Raw genomic sequence first — 20869 nt, 5'->3', positions numbered from 1 at the left:
TGGCGTCGTGCTGAGCCGGGGTTATTTGTTTCGTTGGCGCCCGGCCACCTCCATCAAAGCTGCAGCTTCCAAGATGCTATTTAAGGGCTTAGAAATGTTATACATCAGAAATTAGTTTCACCTATTAGGACAGGAACGGGATTAACGCTCTGCGGGAAGCGCGCCCCGGAGCACAGGGTTTATCTGCCTCTTCCAGCTCCTGCCTCTTATTACTGGGAGAAATGAGGCGCGTCGGTGTCCAGGAGAGGTAGTCACCAGCAGCATATGCGGACCCCAATATAGAGGTTAGATGGTCTGGTCAGAACCAAGCGGAGACTCTCTGGCGCCACCTTAGGGCAAGATTTCTGAAAACATACGCAGCTAAATGGAGAACAGAAGCTCCATAAGTCCCTCTGTATTTGTGTGTATATATTTATTTATACAGTGACCCCTCGACTTACGATGGCCCCGACATACAATAATTTCAACATGCGATGGCCTCTCAGAGGCAGCATCAGCATAAGATGTTTTTGTATGTCGGGGCCATCGCATAAACCGCCATCCGGCAGCGCAGACTGCTTCATCTACCACCGGATAGCTGTTTACTGTGCCCCGTGTGGTCCGCTGACGATCACTTACCTGTTCGTCGCGTCCTCATCGGGATCCCCTGCATAGTCGGCGCTCTCCATCGTTGTCATCACGTTGCTGCACACGCCGTCCCGTCATCCAATAGGAGCAGCGTGCACAGTGACATGATGGCGGCGACGGAGAGCGCAGATGTCGGGGAAGCAGAGGCCTTGCCGGAGCGTCGGGGACACCCCGGGGACGCAGCGACAGCGATGGAAGGCGACATCCAGGGCAGCGGTGACGAGTGGTGACGGTCCGGAGCGGCAGGGACAGGTGAGTATAACCTCCAATACCAGTGGTCTTCAACCTGCAGACCTCTAGATGTTGCAAAACTACAACACCCAGCATGCCCGGACAGCCGTTGGCTGTCCGGGCATGCTGGGTGTTGTAGTTTTGCAACATCTGGAGGTCCGCAGGTTGAAGACCACTGTCGTATACTTTACATTGCACGGATCGCTCAACATACGATGGTTTCAACAAACGATGGGCCATTTGGAACGGATTACCATCGTATGTTGAGGGACCACTGTATATCATATCATACATGGGACATCGTATGCAGCATCAGAGCCTCACCAGCGCCTCTGTGCCATTCATATACAGTCATGGCCGTAAATGTTGTCATCCCTGAAATTTTCCTATAAAATTAAGTATTTCTTACAGAAAAGGATTGCAGTAACACATGTTTTACTATACACATGTTTATTCCCTTTGTGTGTATTGGAACTAAACCAAAAAAGGGAGGAAAAAAAGCAAATTGGACATAATGTCACCAAACTCCAAAAATGGTCTGGACAAAATTATTGGCACCCTTTCAAAATTGTGGAAACATAAGATTGTTTCAAGCATGTGATGCTCCTTTACACTCACCTGTGGCAAGTAACAGGTGTGGGCAATATAAAAATCACACCAGAAAGCAGATAAAAAGGAGAGAAGTTCACTTAGTCTTTGCATTGTGTGTCTGTGTGTGAACAACAGAAAGAGGAGAAGAGAACTGTCAGAGGACTTGAGAACCAAAATTGTGGAAAAATATCAACAATCTCATTTTGCCAAAATGAACTTTAGGAACCAAAATTCTTCTGGGAAAACGTCTTGTGGACAGATGAGACCAAGATAGATCTTTTTGGTAAAGCAAATCATTCTACTGTTTACCGAAAACGGAATCAGGCCTACAAAGAAAAGAACACAGTACCTACAGTGACATATGGTGGAGGTAAATGATGTTTTGGGTTGTTTTGCTGCCTCTGGCACTGGGGGCCTTGAATGTGTACAAGACATCAGGAAATCTGAGGATTACCAATGGATTTTGGGTCGCACTGTACAGCGCAGTGTCAGAAAGCTGGGTCTGGGATACTGGGTCTACCAGCAGGACAATGACCCCAAACATACGTGAAAAAGCCCCAGAAATGGATGACAACAAAGCGCTGGAGAGTTCTGAAGTGTCAGCAATGAGTCCAGATCTAAATCCCATTGATCACCTGTGGAGAGATCCTAAAATTACTGTTGGGAAAAGGCGCCTTCCAATAAGAGACCTGGAGCAGTTTGTAAAGGAAGAGTGGTCCAACATTCCGGCTGAGAGGTGTAAGAAGCTTATTGATGGTTATAGGAAGAGTGGTCCAACATTCCGGCTGAGAGGTGTAAGAAGCTTATTGATGCTTATAGGAAGACACTGATTTCAGTTATTTTTTTCCAAAGGGTGAGCAACCAAATATTAAGTTACGGGTGCCAATAATTTTGTCCAGACCATTTTTGGAGTTTGGTGACATTATGTCCAATTTGCTTTTTTTCCCTCCTTTTTTGGTTTATTCCAATACACACAAAGGGAATAAACATGTGTATAGCAAAACATGTGTTACTGCAATCCTTTCCTGTGAGAAATACTTCATTATCTAGGAAAATTTCAGGGGTGACAACATTTACGGCCATGACTGTGTGTGCTGTATTATGATAATAGACAGCGCCCTTCTTCCATCACACAATCCATACAACAATAGAGAGGTGTACCTAGTTATATTATACAGGAGGTGACATCACCGCTCCCCAGATATATATTATATTATACAGGAGGTGACATCACCGCTCCCCAGATATATATTATATTATACAGGAGGTGACATCACCGCTCCCCAGATATATATTATATTATACAGGAGGTGACATCACCGCTCTCCAGATATATATTATATTATACAGAAGGTGACATCACCGCTCTCCAGATATATATTATATTATACAGGAGGTGACATCACCGCTCCCCAGATATATATTATATTATACAGGAGGTGACATCACCGCTCTCCAGATATATATTATATTATACAGGGGGTGACATCACCGCTCCCCAGATATATATTATATTATACAGGAGGTGACATCACCGCTCCCCAGATATATATTATATTATACAGGAGGTGACATCACTGCTCCCCAGATATATATTATATTATACAGGAGGTGACATCACTGCTCTCCAGATATATATTATATTATACAGGAGGTGGCATCACCGCTCTCCAGATATATATTATATTATACAGGAAGTGACATCACTGCTCCCCAGATATATATTATATTATACAGGAGGTGACATCACCGCTCTCCAGATATATATTATATTATACAGGAGGTGACATCACTGCTCTCCAGATATATATTATATTATACAGGAGGTGACATCACTGCTCTCCAGATATATATTATATTATACAGGAGGTGGCATCACCGCTCTCCAGATATATATTATATTATACAGGAAGTGACATCACTGCTCTCCAGATATATATTATATTATACAGGAGGTGACATCACTGCTCTCCAGATATATATTATATTATACAGGAGGTGACATCACTGCTCTCCAGATATATATTATATTATACAGGAGGTGGCATCACCGCTCTCCAGATATATATTATATTATACAGGAGGTGACATCACTGCTCTCCAGATATATATTATATTATACAGGAGGTGACATCACCGCTCTCCAGATATATATTATATTATACAGGAGGTGACATCACCGCTCTCCAGATATATATTATATTATACAGGAGGTGACATCACCGCTCTCCAGATATATTATATTATACAGGAGGTGACATCACCGCTCTCCAGATATATTATATTATACAGGAGGTGACATCACTGCTCTCCAGATATATATTATGTTATACAGGAGGTGACATCACTGCTCTCCAGATATATATTATATTATACAGGAGGTGACATCACTGCTCTCCAGATATATATTATGTTATACAGGAGGTGACATCACTGCTCTCCAGATATATATTATATTATACAGGAGGTGACATCACCGCTCTCCAGATATATATTATATTATACAGGAGGTGACATCACTGCTCTCCAGATATATATTATATTATACAGGAGGTGACATCACCGCTCTCCAGATATATATTATATTATACAGGAAGTGACATCACTGCTCCCCAGATATATATTATATTATACATGAGGTGACATCACTGCTCTCCAGATATATATTATATTATACAGGAGGTGACATCACCATTTCAGTGGATTTCTAATCACATGGTGTGTAGTAGGTTCCTGGAATCTGCCCCGCACTTTCCTTCCTTCTATTTTCTGTGGCTGATTCTCTCATTTTATCTTAAGGGACTGTCCATGGATGGTGGGAATTGTAGTCCTGGACACCCCACAGATATGAGAAGGGCTCTGCAGCCTCTGATTATCTCCCCTGCACTATACGGAGCACAGGTATTGGTTACATTATAAAGAGATTGTGATGCGAGAGATATACATTATACCTCCTGTAGAGCGTCACCATAACTCACACAGGGCCCATACACATTGTGCAGTATTCTGGAGGAGTTCACACAGACTCCATTGTAGCACCAGGCAGTGCACGGTTCTTTCCCACTCCGTCTCCTCCTCATATCTTCCCAGCACTCACCTCTCTGGTGGCCAAGTGGTCACTTATCTTCTCCGCTTCTTCAATGTTTCCCTTCTTCACAGCTTCATCCAAGCTCTGCTCCAGCCGTGACTGCAAAGAGAAAATAAGAGACAACAAGGTCAACTGCAACCAGGACACCATTGTGTCGTTATAGGACCTATCATATCATATATCCAGAGACTCCCCCATGCCAGGCTTCTCTACTATAGAGGTATATACTGTAAGTAAGTATCACTGAGCAAAATACAGTGGATATAAAAAAAAAAAAAATCTACACACCCTGTTACAATGCCAGGTTCTTGTGATGTTTAAGAATGAGACAAAGATAAGATACATAACCCGTTATAACCCGGTTGCATAAGTCTGAACACCCTCTTATAACCGGGATGCGGCTGTGTTAAGAATTCACCAATTGCATTCAGACTCTTGTTATATAGAAGTCATTACACTCCGACCATCAGATAAAGAGACTCTGAATAATCACAAAGTTCAGCTGTTCTAGCAGGATTTTCCTGACATTTCCTCAGTTACATCTCAGAGCAGAATCCATGGTCCTCAGAGAGCTGCCAAACCATCAGAGGGATCTCACTGTCTTAAGAGGTCAGTCAGAAGAAGGGAACAAAACCACTTCCAAAGCCTCAGATATACCATGGAACCCAGTGAGGACGCCATCATCCAGTGGAGAAAATAGGGCACAACTGAGACATTATCAACTGTCCCTCAAAAACTTATGAAAAGATGAGATGAAAACTGATCAGTGAGGCTTCCAAGAGACCTACTGCAACATTAAAGGAACTGCAGCAATTGCTGGCAAGTACTGGCTGTGTGCTACAGTCTTATGTATTTTTCATTTCAATGGGCTATATATAGGGAAGGGTGGTAAGATTAAAGCCTTTACTTACAAAGAAAAACATCCAAGCCTGGCTGAAGTTCGCAAAAACATTAGGTCCCCCAAAAGCGAGTGGAAAAGGTGTTCTAGTCTGATAAAACCAAAGTGGAACTTTTTGGCCATAATTCCAAAAGGTACAACACTGCATATCACCCAGAGAACACCATCCACAGTGAAGCATGGTGGGGGCAAAGCTGAAGATCACCCTTCAGACTTCAGGGATGTGGAATTCTTATTGCCCGACATGCGGGATATGCAGTTCCGGATGCCGGGCAGGTGAATTTTTCAGGCCCTTCGCCCTGCTTTGAGCAAGCAGGGCCGGACCTGACAAGCGCGGCGGGGCTCAGTCTGTATGGAGCAGGCTCCTGACCCCTGCCTGCTCCGTACTCTGCAGCCCCCCGGCTGTTCTCAGTAGCCGGGGGGGCGATGCTAATAGCCAGCATGCGGCAATCGCCGTGGCTGGCAATTAACCCTTTAGATCGCTGCTGTCAAAGCCTACAGCGGCGTCTAAAGGGACATGTGAATGCTCCCTGGTGGGCTAGTGGGATGGAGCGCAGAGCACACAGATCAATGGAGTGCAATAGAACTCTATCCATCTGTATGAGTAATCTAAGGATTCCTCCTAAAAGTTTAAGAAACTGTAAAAAAAAATAAAGTGAATAACATTTTAAAGACACACATTAACCCCTTCCATGTTAAAAGTTCAAATCACCCCCTTTTCCTATATAAAAACATGTAAACATGTAAAAATAAACATATTTAGTATTGCTGCGTGGTAACTGTAAGAACTATTAAAATATAACAACATTATTTATCCCTTACGGTAAATGACGTACATTTAAAAAAATACCAAAATTGCAATTTTTATAATGCCGCAGAAAAAAAAAAAAAGTTAAAAAGCGATTCAAATGTCAGATCAATACCAAAATGTTTTTAAATTAGTAAAACATGATGGAAACTACAAATCTGGTATGGCTGTAATCAGGAAACCTAAAAGTATCAAAACAACATGATATCTCAACCACAAGGTAAATGGTGTAGAACAGAAAACCGCCAAATTTGCTAAATTATCTTTATATATATTTATTTTTTTGGTTCGGAGAATATGTTATTGAAAAATTAAAAAGGTACCATTATAGTAGGTAGTTATATAGGCAAGGAGGAAAAAAAAAAAAAAAGGAGTGTAAAAGCAAAAATTGGTCCGGACAAGTGGATCATCATGAGGGACAGACTTTGCTCCGTTTTAGTCCCGTGGACAAGTAGTTTATTTTTTTTAAATTAAATTTCCACACCCCTGGATTCCTGTGTACAGTCCTGAAGAGGACCGTATAGAGTAGAGGTCCTGACAACCTGAAGAGGACCGTACACAGGAGATGTCCTGACATCCTGAAGAGGACCATACACAGGATATGCTCTCACAACCTGAAGAGGACCGTACACAGTAGAGGTCCTGACATCCTGAAGAGGACCGTACACAGGAGAAGATGTCCTGACATCCTGAAGAGGACTGTACACAGGAGAAGATGTCCTGACATCCTGAAGAGGACTGTACACAGGAGAAGATGTCCTGACATCCTGAAGAGGACCGTACACAGGAGATGTCCTGACATCCTGAAGAGGACCGTACACAGGAGATGTCCTGACATCCTGAAGAGGACCATACACAGGATATGTTCTCACAACCTGAAGAGGACCGTACACAGTAGAGGTCCTGACAACCTGAAGAGGACCGTACACAGGAGATGTCCTGACAACCTGAAGAGGACCGTACACAGGAGAAGATGTCCTGACATCCTGAAGAGGACCATACACAGGAGAAGATGTCCTGACATCCTGAAGAGGACTGTACACAGGAGAAGATGTCCTGACATCCTGAAGAGGACTGTACACAGGAGGAGATGTCCTGACATCCTGAAGAGGACTGTACACAGGAGGAGATGTCCTGATATCCTGAAGAGGACTGTACACAGGAGAAGCTGTCCTGACAACCTGAAGAGGACTGTACACAGGAGATGTCCTGACATCCTGAAGAGGACTGTACACAGGAGAAGATGTCCTGACATCCTGAAGAGGACTGTACACAGGAGAAGATGTCCTGACATCCTGAAGAGGACTGTACACAGGAGAAGATGACCTGACAACCTGAAGAGGACTGTACACAGGAGATATCCTGACAACCTGAAGAGGACTGTACACAGGAGATGTCCTGACAACCTGAAGAGAACTGTACACAGGAGAAGATATCCTGACATCCTGAAGAGGACTGTACACAGGAGAAGATGTCCTGACATCCTGAAGAGGACTGTACACAGGAGAAGATGTCCTGACAACCTGAAGAGGACTGTACACAGGAGAAGATGTCCTGACAACCTGAAGAGGACTGTACACAGGAGATATCCTGACAACCTGAAGAGGACTGTACACAGGAGAAGATGTCCTGACATCCTGAAGAGGACTGTACACAGGAGAAGATGTCCTGACATCCTGAAGAGGACTGTACACAGGAGGAGATGTCCTGATATCCTGAAGAGGACTGTACACAGGAGAAGCTGTCCTGACAACCTGAAGAGGACTGTACACAGGAGATATCCTGACAACCTGAAGAGGACTGTACACAGGAGATATCCTGACAACCTGAAGAGGACTGTACACAGGAGATGTCCTGACATCCTGAAGAGGACTGTACACAGGAGAAGATGTCCTGACATCCTGAAGAGGACTGTACACAGGAGAAGATGTCCTGACATCCTGAAGAGGACTGTACACAGGAGAAGATGACCTGACAACCTGAAGAGGACTGTACACAGGAGATATCCTGACAACCTGAAGAGGACTGTACACAGGAGATATCCTGACAACCTGAAGAGGACTGTACACAGGAGAAGATATCCTGACATCCTGAAGATGTCCTGACATCCTGAAGAGGACTGTACACAGGAGAAGATGTCCTGACATCCTGAAGAGGACTGTACACAGGAGAAGATGTCCTGACATCCTGAAGAGGACCGTACACAGGAGATATCCTGACAACCTGAAGAGGACTGTACACAGGAGATATCCTGACAACCTGAAGAGGACTGTACACAGGAGAAGATGTCCTGACATCCTGAAGAGGACTGTACACAGGAGAAGATGTCCTGACAACCTGAAGAGGACTGTACACAGGAGATATCCTGACAACCTGAAGAGGACTGTACACAGGAGAAGATGTCCTGACATCCTGAAGAGGACTGTACACAGGAGAAGATGTCCTGACATCCTGAAGAGGACTGTACACAGGAGAAGATGTCCTGACAACCTGAAGAGGACTGTACACAGGAGATATCCTGACAACCTGAAGAGGACTGTACACAGGAGAAGATGTCCTGACATCCTGAAGAGGACTGTACACAGGAGAAGATATCCTGACAACCTGAAGAGGACTGTACACAGGAGAAGATGTCCTGACAACCTGAAGAGGACTGTACACAGGAGATATCCTGACAACCTGAAGAGGACTGTACACAGGAGATATCCTGACAACCTGAAGAGGACTGTACACAGGAGATATCCTGACAACCTGAAGAGGACTGTACACAGGAGATATCCTGACAACCTGAAGAGGACTGTACACAGGAGATATCCTGACAACCTGAAGAGGACTGTACACAGGAGAAGATGTCCTGACATCCTGAAGAGGACTGTACACAGGAGAAGATGTCCTGACATCCTGAAGAGGACTGTACACAGGAGAAGATGTCCTGACATCCTGAAGAGGACTGTACACAGGAGAAGATGTCCTGACAACCTGAAGAGGACTGTACACAGGAGATATCCTGACAACCTGAAGAGGACTGTACACAGGAGAAGATGTCCTGACATCCTGAAGAGGACTGTACACAGGAGAAGATATCCTGACAACCTGAAGAGGACTGTACACAGGAGAAGATGTCCTGACAACCTGAAGAGGACTGTACACAGGAGATATCCTGACAACCTGAAGAGGACTGTACACAGGAGATATCCTGACAACCTGAAGAGGACTGTACACAGGAGATATCCTGACAACCTGAAGAGGACTGTACACAGGAGATATCCTGACAACCTGAAGAGGACTGTACACAGGAGATATCCTGACAACCTGAAGAGGACTGTACACAGGAGATATCCTGACAACCTGAAGAGGACTGTACACAGGAGATATCCTGACAACCTGACCGATTAGGAGCAGGGAAGAGTGGGCAGATATTATCACGATAATAGATAACTACTAGAGATAAGCGAACTTACAGTAAATTCAATTCGTCACGAACTTCTCGGCTCGGCAGTTGATGACTTTTCCTGCATAAATGAGTTTAGCTTTCAGGTGCTCCGGTGGGCTGGAAAAGGTGGATACAGTCCTATGAAAGACTCTCTTAGGACTGTATCCACCTTTTCCAGCCCCCCGGAGCACCTGAAAGCTGAACACATTTATGCAGGAAAAGTCATCAACTGCCGAGCCGAGAAGTTCGCAACGAATCGAATTTACTGTAAGTTCGCTCATCTCTAATTACTACCCAAAAAGACTGATCGTTGGAATAAAATCACAAGGTGCTTCAACAATTAGTGTAAGGGTGTGCAGACTTATGCAACAAGGTTATAGAGGGTTATTTATTCTTTCTTTCCCCCTTAAAGATCTCAGGTTGTTTAACACTTGAATTGTTCACATTAAAAAGGTGGAAAAAGTTCTAACAGGATTTATCTTTGCCTCATTCTTTACATCACAAGAACCCATCAGTATAACAGGGTGTGTATACTTTTTATATGCACTGTAGTTTAAACAATGCAAAACAACCTACTAACATGCACTAAACAATTGCTGGCCTGTAATATTCTTTACTAACACACGAGAATAAATCTGTTATAACAGGAAAATTAGGCGGATCCACAATACCATAAAAAATACTGGGTATATCAATGGAGAACAACATCACATTTTTGTAACTTATGGCGGTTCCACGGTATATAACGGTATCCCCCCCCCTCCCCCTCAATTATTAGCCCAGCGCTGCGCTGTCCCCATCGGGGTAAATACTCACCTCACCCGCAAGCGCAGCTCACCTCGTCCTCCTGTTTGTTGCGGCCGCTGGCGCTGACACTCTCTATACTGTACGGTATCCCTATGCCCGGGCTGCAAAAGGTAAACAAAATAAAACTAACGCATGTTCCGACGTCGGCCTTACGCTGGGGACGTGAATGTCGGAGAGCTGTCAGCCTATCACCGCAGCGATATTCTGCCTCGGCCGGTGATAGGTTGAGCCCACTGTCATGGAAGAAGCTCTGGCCGGCTTCTTACATGACAGTGGGCTCAGCCTATCAGCGGCCGAGGCGGAATATCGCTGCGGTCGGTGATAGGCTGACGGCTGTCCGAGGTTCCGTTCCCTGGGAAGCTGGTCTGGACCGACGGGGAAGGCGAGTTAAAGTTTATTTTATTTACCTTTTGCAGCCCGGACATAGGGATAAAGCATAGAACATAGGTTTGCAATCTGCGGACCTCCAGATGTTGCAAAACTACAACTCCCAGCATGCCCGGACAGCCAACGGCTGTCCGGGCATGCTGGGAGTTGTAGTTTAGCAACATCTGGGAGGTTGAAGACCACTGGTATAGAGCGTCAGCGTCGGCGGCCGCAACAAACAGGATGACAAGGAGGGCAGCGCTTGCGGGGGACATATGTGAGAAGTAGCGCTGAGCTGATAATGGGGGGGGGGGGGGCAGAACAGCGCTCGCGGGTCACATATCATTAGTTCCCCGATCGGGACAGCGCAGGGCTGATAATTCATTCATTCCCGAGGGGGAGGAGCCAAACAGGTATTGCGGTATGGGTTAAAATTCATATCATGCAGCACAAAAATTTCGGTATTCGGTATGAACCGGTATACCGCCCAGCCCTAACCTCTACCATGGAGGAGGGTGGCTCCACTCACCTTTTTCATGACCTTCATGCACACAGGAGGCTCAAGATGATCATTGACCCCAAAATATTGCTGCAGGGTGTCCAGGGCTGAACTGTGTAAGAAGACATAGTAAGTATTGTTACATTTAGGGGCCCCCTCCCTCAGAGATCAGCCCCTCGCACCTTTTATCATCCTTCTGCTCCTCTGGAGGGCGCTGCTTCCGTTTTCCTGCTTATACAAAAAAATGAAGAACAAGAGATCAGGGTAAGAAGAGATGACGACAGCCACATTATAAACCACGTGTAAGAGCCGCCATCGCCCTCAGCTATTGTGACATCCCGAAAATAAGATATACCCATAAAATAAGCCTTACCAGGAGTTCTATGTATTTGCTCAATATAAGCCAGAGGTGTAGGCGTGGATTATTGAAGGTAATGAAGACGGTCAGCCCTTCTCATCTGCCCCATCATGACAGGTACAGTAGGGATGTCCCGATACCGAGCAGCGGCGGGTCCCGTGTCCCAGCTGATCAGCGCGGGAACGCAACTTCTGTGCGGCGGCTGCTCACAAGTCCCTGCAGATGCCAACACTGGGAGGAAGTTAAAGGAGTACTCCGGCCCTAAGACATCTTATCCCCTATCCCCCCCAGAGGATAGGGGATAAGATTTTATTTTATTTACCTACAGATTCCGCAGCGCTTAAGATGTCTGACCATGGGGGTCCCGCCACTGGGGACCCCCGCAATCTTGCATTCGGCAGCCACCTCTTTGAGCTGCACGCCGCGCTGCCAGCTCACAAACTCCCGGGTGCCGATCACGGGGAGGGAGTATCGTGACGTCACAACTCCGCTCCCGTGTGACGTCACCCCGGCCCCCGCTATGCAAGTCTATGGGAGGGGGCGTGACGGCCGTCACGCCCCCTCCCATAGACTTGCATAGCGGGGAGTGAAGTTACACGGGAGCGGGGGGGGGGTGACATCACACGGGGGCGGAGTCGTGACGTCGCGATACTCCGGCCCCGTGATCAGCACCCGGCAGCGCAGTGTGCAGCTCAAAGAGGTGAATGCAAGATTGCGGGGGTCCCCAGCAGCGGGACCCCCGCGGTCATACATCTTATCCCCTATCCTTTGGATAGGGGATAAGATGTCTTAGGGCCGGAGTACCCCTTTAAAGCAACTTCCTCCCAGTACTCTATGGTGAATCCACATGGGAAGGAGAGTATTGTACAGAAGATCAGGAGGGTATGGTTCATGAAATGGAGGAAAAATATAGATTGTTGTACCTGAAAATAAGCCATAGTCTGTCTTTTTAGGTAAAAATATAAGACAGTGTCTTATTTACGGGGAAACACGGTACAAACAACCTTCTGGGAGGAATTATCGGAATCTGATTTTGTGCTTTTTTTTTTACACAGCAGCCGAAACCTTTACAGTCTGATCCAAGTCCTACAAACAATCTGCTCTAGTAATCGTCATTCCCAAATCTAGTCATGTGACCGTATTCAAGAAGGAAGAGCCTTGAAAACACAGGGAGGCGGGTCTATGACCGTCAGGTGATCAGCATCGCCCTCCTCCTGTGGACACATGGTAATAACACTCTCTGTCCTTTAAGTATACAGCAATTTTCCCTATGAGCAGACGGTCAAAGGATCCAAAATGGCCATCGCGCCAAAGTAGTAAAACACAACATCCTATCTCTGTGAGTGAATAAATGGTAAGTAACATCCTCGTCTCCTCCGATTGGAGATCACTTTAAGTCATGGTGAAGATGTACAGTAAATCGCACCCTTTGTTTGCGCATTACTTTATTTTTTCATGCTGTTTAAGTGTTTTTTTTTTTTTTTTATTCTATTACATTTTTTTTGCACTATTTTAGGACGTATAAAGCTTAACTGGGAGCAGGAAAAAAATAAATAAAAAAAAGCAATGTAACAAAAAAAATTACAAAATAATAATAATAATTTAAAAATTTTTTTTTTTTAAATGTAATACATGAATTACATAATTAGTTATTAATTTTATTATTATTTTTTATATAACAAATTAAATAGATTTTTATACTACAGCCATAATAGTTGGGGTTATACTACTACTACTACTACTACGGATTTTTAAAAATGGTCGACATTTTAATTATGAAACACTTTTTTGGGCTCTATTTTTTTATTTTTGTATATTATTTTTTTTGTAAATTAATAATTAAAATGATTAGTATTTAAAAAACAAAATAAAAAAAGCCCAAAACTTATTTTTATAATTAAAATGTTCACCAATTTTAAAAATCACACAGTAGTAGTAGTATCACCCCAACTATTATGGCTGTAGTATAAAAATCTATTTCAGAGGATTTGTACATACAACTAATTAATTACAAAATCAATCTAATTAGCAATAGCTGCTATTACACAAAGCGATTATCCGCCAGACAGGACAATATTGATCAGTGATCAAATGTTTTTAACAAACAGAAAAGCCACGCCCCCCTGGAGACCATGTGACTAATGATGTATTGACTTTAGCTGCATGGAATGCAGCAGTGGATTATGGGAATAGCTACAGGACAAAGCGGCGCGCAGAGATAATAAAAGCAAATATCACTGTCATATAATGGTCATCATGTGATCAAAGGCTGAAGAAGAAAAGAAATCCTGGAATACACCCTTAAAGCTAAAATGCGTAATGTTACTAAGGGGTTACTAAAGGGTGCCGAACCCTCTGAAAATACCGGAACCTATACCAGCTGCAGAAAATATCAGGAGCAGCACGCGTACGCCCCCACCTGCGGCCAATGTGCGATCGGACGACAAGATCAGCTACAAAAACATATCTCATCCTCTGCGATCTGCCCAGCGGCCACATAGACAAATACACAACTCTCCAGGATATAGGAGACAATGAGAAGTCACCTGACCTGAAGGAGGAGTTACCTTTTCTGTGTCTCCGCCTTTTCACCCTAGGCTCCACCTCAAGCTCAGAACGTCTCTTCTGAAGTTCCAAAAATTTCTATGAATTGTAAAAGATACAAAACATAAGAGAAAAGAGGAGATAAATACCGGGGTACAGGACACTACTGAGGAGAGATAAATACCGGGGTACATGACACTACTGAGGAGAGATATAAATACCGGGGTACAGGACACTACTGAGGAGAGAGATAAATACCGGGGTACAGGACACTACTGAGGAGAGAGATAAATACCGGGGTACAGGACACTACTGAGGAGGGATAAATACCGGGGTACAGGACACTACTGAGGAGATATAAATACCGGGGTACAGGACACTACTGAGGAGAGAGATAAATACCGGGGTACAGGACACTACTGAGGAGAGATAAATACCGGGGTACAGGACACTACTGAGGAGATATAAATACCGGGGTACAGGACACTACCGAGGAGAGATAAATACCGGGGTACAGGACACTACTGAGGAGAGATAAATACCGGGGTACAGGACACTACTGAGGAGAGAGATAAATACCGGGGTACAGGAAACTACTGAGGAGAGATATAAATACCGGGGTACATGACACTACTGAGGAGAGATATAAATACCGGGGTACAGGAAACTACTGAGGAGGGATAAATACTGGGGTACAGGACACTACTGAGGAGAGATAAATACCGGGGTACAGGACACTACTGAGGAGAGATAAATACCGGGGTACAGGACACTACTGAGGAGAGATAAATACCGGGGTACAGGACACTACTGAGGAGAGATAAATACCGGGGTACAGGACACCACTGAGGAGAGATATAAATACCGGGGTACAGGACACCACTGAGGAGAGATATAAATACCGGGGTACAGGACACTACTGAGGAGAGATATAAATACCGGGGTACAGGACACTACTGAGGAGAGATATAAATACCGGGGTACAGGACACTACTGAGGAGAGATATAAATACCGGGGTACAGGACACTACTGAGGAGAGATATAAATACCGGGGTACAGGACACTACTGAGGAGAGATATAAATACCGGGGTACAGGACACTACTGAGGAGAGATAAATACCGGGGTACAGGACACTACTGAGGAGATATAAATACCGGGGTACAGGACACTACTGAGGAGAGATAAATACCAGGGTACAGGACACTACTGAGGAGAGATATAAATACCGGGGTACAGGACACTACTGAGGAGAGATATAAATACCGGGGTACAGGACACTACTGAGGAGATATAAATACCGGGGTACAGGACACTACTGAGGAGAGATAAATACCGGGGTACAGGACACTACTGAGGAGATATAAATACCGGGGTACAGGACACTACTGAGGAGAGATAAATACCGGGGTACAGGACACTACTGAGGAGAGATATAAATACCGGGGTACAGGACACTACTGAGGAGAGATATAAATACCGGGGTACAGGACACTACTGAGGAGAGATATAAATACCGGGGTACAGGACACTACTGAGGAGATATAAATACCGGGGTACAGGACACTACTGAGGAGAGATAAATACCGGGGTACAGGACACTACTGAGGAGAGATAAATACCGGGGTACAGGACACTACTGAGGAGAGATAAATACCGGGGTACAGGACACTACTGAGGAGAGATATAAATACCGGGGTACAGGACACTACTGAGGAGAGATATAAATACCAGGGTACAGGACACTACTGAGGAGAGATATAAATACCGGGGTACAGGACACTACTGAGGAGAGATATAAATACCGGGGTACAGGACACTACTGAGGAGAGATATAAATACCGGGGTACAGGACACTACTGAGGAGGGATAAATACCGGGGTACAGGACACTACTGAGGAGAGATAAATACCGGGGTACAGGACACTACTGAGGAGAGATATAAATACCGGGGTACAGGACACTACTGAGGAGAGATATAAATACCGGGGTACAGGACACTACTGAGGAGAGATATAAATACCGGGGTACAGGACACTACTGAGGAGAGATATAAATACCGGGGTACAGGACACTACTGAGGAGAGATATAAATACCGGGGTACAGGACACTACTGAGGAGAGATATAAATACCGGGGTACAGGACACTACTGAGGAGAGATATAAATACCGGGGTACAGGACACTACTGAGGAGAGATATAAATACCGGGGTACAGGACACTACTGAGGAGAGATATAAATACCGGGGTACAGGACACTACTGAGGAGAGATATAAATACCGGGGTACAGGACACTACTGAGGAGAGATATAAATACCGGGGTACAGGACACTACTGAGGAGATAAATACCGGGGTACAGGACACTACTGAGGAGATAAATACCGGGGTACAGGACACTACTGAGGAGAGATATAAATACCGGGGTACAGGACACTACTGAGGAGAGATATAAATACCGGGGTACAGGACACTACTGAGGAGAGATAAATACCGGGGTACAGGACACTACTGAGGAGAGATATAAATACCGGGGTACAGGACACTACTGAGGAGATAAATACCGGGGTACAGGACACTACTGAGGAGAGATAAATACCGGGGTACAGGACACTACTGAGGAGAGATATAAATACCGGGGTACAGGACACTACTGAGGAGATAAATACCGGGGTACAGGACACTACTGAGGAGAGATAAATACCGGGGTACAGGACACTACTGAGGAGAGATAAATACCGGGGTACAGGACACTACTGAGGAGAGATATAAATACCGGGGTACAGGACACTACTGAGGAGATAAATACCGGGGTACAGGACACTACTGAGGAGAGAGATAAATACCGGGGTACAGGACACTACTGAGGAGAGATAAATACCGGGGTACAGGACACCACTGAGGAGATATAAATACCGGGGTACAGGACACTACTGAGGAGAGAGATAAATACCGGGGTACAGGACACTACTGAGGAGAGATATAAATACCGGTGTACAGGACACTACTGAGGAGAGATAAATACCGGGGTACAGGACACTACTGAGGAGAGATATAAATACCGGGGTACAGGACACTACTGAGGAGAGATATAAATACCGGGGTACAGGACACTACTGAGGAGAGATATAAATACCGGGGTACAGGACACTACTGAGGAGAGATATAAATACCGGTGTACAGGACACTACTGAGGAGAGATAAATACCGGGGTACAGGACACTACTGAGGAGAGATATAAATACCGGGGTACAGGACACTACTGAGGAGAGATATAAATACCGGTGTACAGGACAATACTGAGGAGATATAAATACCGGGGTACAGGACACTACTGAGGAGAGATAAATACCGGGGTACAGGACACTACTGAGGAGAGATATAAATACCGGGGTACAGGACACTACTGAGGAGAGATATAAATACCGGGGTACAGGACACTACTGAGGAGAGATATAAATACCGGGGTACAGGACACTACTGAGGAGAGATAAATACCGGGGTACAGGACACTACTGAGGAGAGATATAAATACCGGGGTACAGGACACTACTGAGGAGATAAATACCGGGGTACAGGACACTACTGAGGAGAGATAAATACCGGGGTACAGGACACTACTGAGGAGAGATATAAATACCGGGGTACAGGACACTACTGAGGAGATAAATACCGGGGTACAGGACACTACTGAGGAGAGATAAATACCGGGGTACAGGACACTACTGAGGAGAGATAAATACCGGGGTACAGGACACTACTGAGGAGAGATATAAATACCGGGGTACAGGACACTACTGAGGAGATAAATACCGGGGTACAGGACACTACTGAGGAGAGAGATAAATACCGGGGTACAGGACACTACTGAGGAGAGATAAATACCGGGGTACAGGACACCACTGAGGAGATATAAATACCGGGGTACAGGACACTACTGAGGAGAGAGATAAATACCGGGGTACAGGACACTACTGAGGAGAGATATAAATACCGGTGTACAGGACACTACTGAGGAGAGATAAATACCGGGGTACAGGACACTACTGAGGAGAGATATAAATACCGGGGTACAGGACACTACTGAGGAGAGATATAAATACCGGGGTACAGGACACTACTGAGGAGAGATATAAATACCGGGGTACAGGACACTACTGAGGAGAGATATAAATACCGGGGTACAGGACACTACTGAGGAGAGATATAAATACCGGGGTACAGGACACTACTGAGGAGAGATAAATACCGGGGTACAGGACACTACTGAGGAGAGATATAAATACCGGGGTACAGGACACTACTGAGGAGAGATATAAATACCGGTGTACAGGACAATACTGAGGAGATATAAATACCGGGGTACAGATATAACACATTGGGGTGTAGTGATTTCGGGGGGGGGGGGCGTATTACGCACAGTGACGCAGCTCTCGGGCACCGCGGATGTTTCGGGTGTACTCCGTACCGGGGCGCCCCCCTCCTCCTCGCCGGTAGATGACAGGTCGCTCTCGGTCACCCCCGGGGGCAGTAAACCGCTCCACATCCTGCTCACCGTGCAGACATCAGGTAAAACAAGGGACATCCAATAGGAAGAGGGTGATGGAAACCAGAACGAGGCTTGAACAGCACAGTGGAAGACGCGTCGGTTGCTATGGATACGAGATCAGGCCGCCAATCAGGGACGAGCACGCATTGGCGCGCTCTCGGCTCTCGTTCGGAGATGTTCGGGAGCTGAGGGGAGGAGCGGACGCGAGGTTTAGAGGGGCGGATGGATCCATAAATCACCGGCGGAAGTTTATAGTGCATCCCTGGTTTCTGTCCTCTCCCGGCTGTTTCTGTCATGAAGGATTCTTTTTCATCGCAGCCTGGTCGTGTGTTATTTATTGTTACTGTAGGGGTTGAGTTCTTCTCCTGGTTCTGCTGGTACTTGTAGTGTCCATCTCATTGACACAGCCTTACCAGCTTTGTATTATTTATTTCCTTTATAATGATCAGTGATTCAGCGCAACTTGTCCATAATTATGTGGAAAAATGACAAATAAAACAGTGAGAAGTGAATCAGAAGATGATAGGAGGGCGACCGCGATTACACCCGTCCTGCCACGAACTACTGAGGGTCACCGCTCGGAGCGCCCCAATATACACCAAGGAGCGTCTCCCACTCTTACATTTCCTAACAGGACCTTCCCTCCCTTTTATATCCCCCAATAGGACCAGTCCCTCCTCTTATATCCCCCGAAAGGACCAGCCCCTCTTATATACCCAGCCAGGACCACCCCCTCCTCTTATATATCCCCCGATAGGACCAGCCCCTCTTATATACCCAGCCAGGACCGCCCCCTCCTCTTATATCCCCCGATAGGACCAGCCCCTCTGATATACCCAGCCAGGACCGCCCCCTCCTCTTATATCCCCCGAAAGGACCAGCCCCTCTTATATACCCATCTAAGACCGCCCCCTCCTGTTATATCCCCCAATAGGACCAGCCCCTCCTCTTATATCCCCCGAAAGGACCAGCCCCTCTTATATACCCAGCCAGGACTGCCCCCTCCCTTTTATATCCCCCCAATAAGACCAGCCCCTCCTCTTATATCCCCCGAAAGGACCAGCCCCTCTTATATACCCATCCAGTACTGCCCCCTCCTCTTATATCCCCCAATAGGACCAGCCCCTCCTCTTATATCCCCCAAAAGGACCAGCCCCTCTTATATACCCATCCAGTACTGCCCCCTCCTCTTATATCCCCCAATAGTACCAGCCCCTCCTCTTATATCCCCCGAAAGGACCAGCCCGTCTTATATACCCAGACAGGACCGTCCCCTCCTCTTATATCCCCCGATAGGACCAGCCCCTCTTATATACCCAGCCAGGACCGCCCCCTCCTCTTATATCCCCCGATAGGACCAGCCCCTCTTATATACCCAGCCAGGACCGCCCCCTCCTCTTATATCCCCCGATAGGACCAGCCCCTCTCATATACCCAGCCAGGACCGCCCCCTCCTCTTATATCCCCCGAAAGGACCAGCCCCTCTTATATACCCATCTAAGACCGCCCCCTCCTGTTATATCCCCCAATAGGACCAGCCCCTCCTCTTATATCCCCCGAAAGGACCAGCCCCTCTTATATACCCAGCCAGGACTGCCCCCTCCCTTTTATATCCCCCCAATAAGACCAGCCCCTCCTCTTATATCCCCCGAAAGGACCAGCCCCTCTTATATACCCATCCAGTACTGCCCCCTCCTCTTATATCCCCCAATAGGACCAGCCCCTCCTCTTATATCCCCCGAAAGGACCAGCCCCTCTTATATACCCATCCAGTACTGCCCCCTCCTCTTATATCCCCCAATAGGACCAGCCCCTCCTCTTATATCCCCCGAAAGGACCAGCCCGTCTTATATACCCAGACAGGACCGTCCCCTCCTCTTATATCCCCTGATAGGACCAGCCCCTCTTATATACCCAGCCAGGACCTTCCCTCCTCTTTTATCCCCCGATAGGACCAGCCCCTCCTATATACCCAGCCAGGACCTTCCCTCCTCTTAAATCCTCCGATAGGACCAGCCCCTCTTATATACCCAGCCAGGACCTTCCCTCCTCTTATATCCTCCGATAGGA

General features: G+C 46.1%; 1 protein-coding gene across 4 annotated transcripts in view; it reads right to left on the bottom strand.

The window, feature by feature from the left end:
* Positions 1-18997, bottom strand: part of FAM204A (family with sequence similarity 204 member A) — a 35141-nt gene extending 16144 nt beyond the window's left edge. Inside the window, exons 1-5 of one of the 4 annotated variants that reach the window (XM_056529631.1) lie at positions 18806-18997; positions 14274-14349; positions 11531-11579; positions 11379-11460; positions 4547-4636 (exon numbers count right to left, since the gene is read on the bottom strand). In XM_056529631.1, the coding sequence (XP_056385606.1) occupies positions 4547-4636; positions 11379-11460; positions 11531-11579; positions 14274-14349; positions 18806-18835 (327 nt within the window). In that variant the 5' untranslated portion in view covers positions 18836-18997. Of the gene's footprint in view, positions 1-4546; positions 4637-11378; positions 11461-11530; positions 11580-14273; positions 14350-18670 lie in introns of all 4 variants that reach the window. The other 3 variants (XM_056529627.1, XM_056529632.1, XM_056529628.1) reach the window with 3 other exon arrangements.
* Positions 18998-20869: the final 1872 nt, after the last annotated feature.

Source organism: Hyla sarda, chromosome 7, assembly GCF_029499605.1.
Source record: "Hyla sarda isolate aHylSar1 chromosome 7, aHylSar1.hap1, whole genome shotgun sequence".
Classification (NCBI taxonomy): domain Eukaryota; kingdom Metazoa; phylum Chordata; class Amphibia; order Anura; family Hylidae; genus Hyla; species Hyla sarda.
This window is presented reverse-complemented; position numbering and strand designations above follow the sequence as displayed.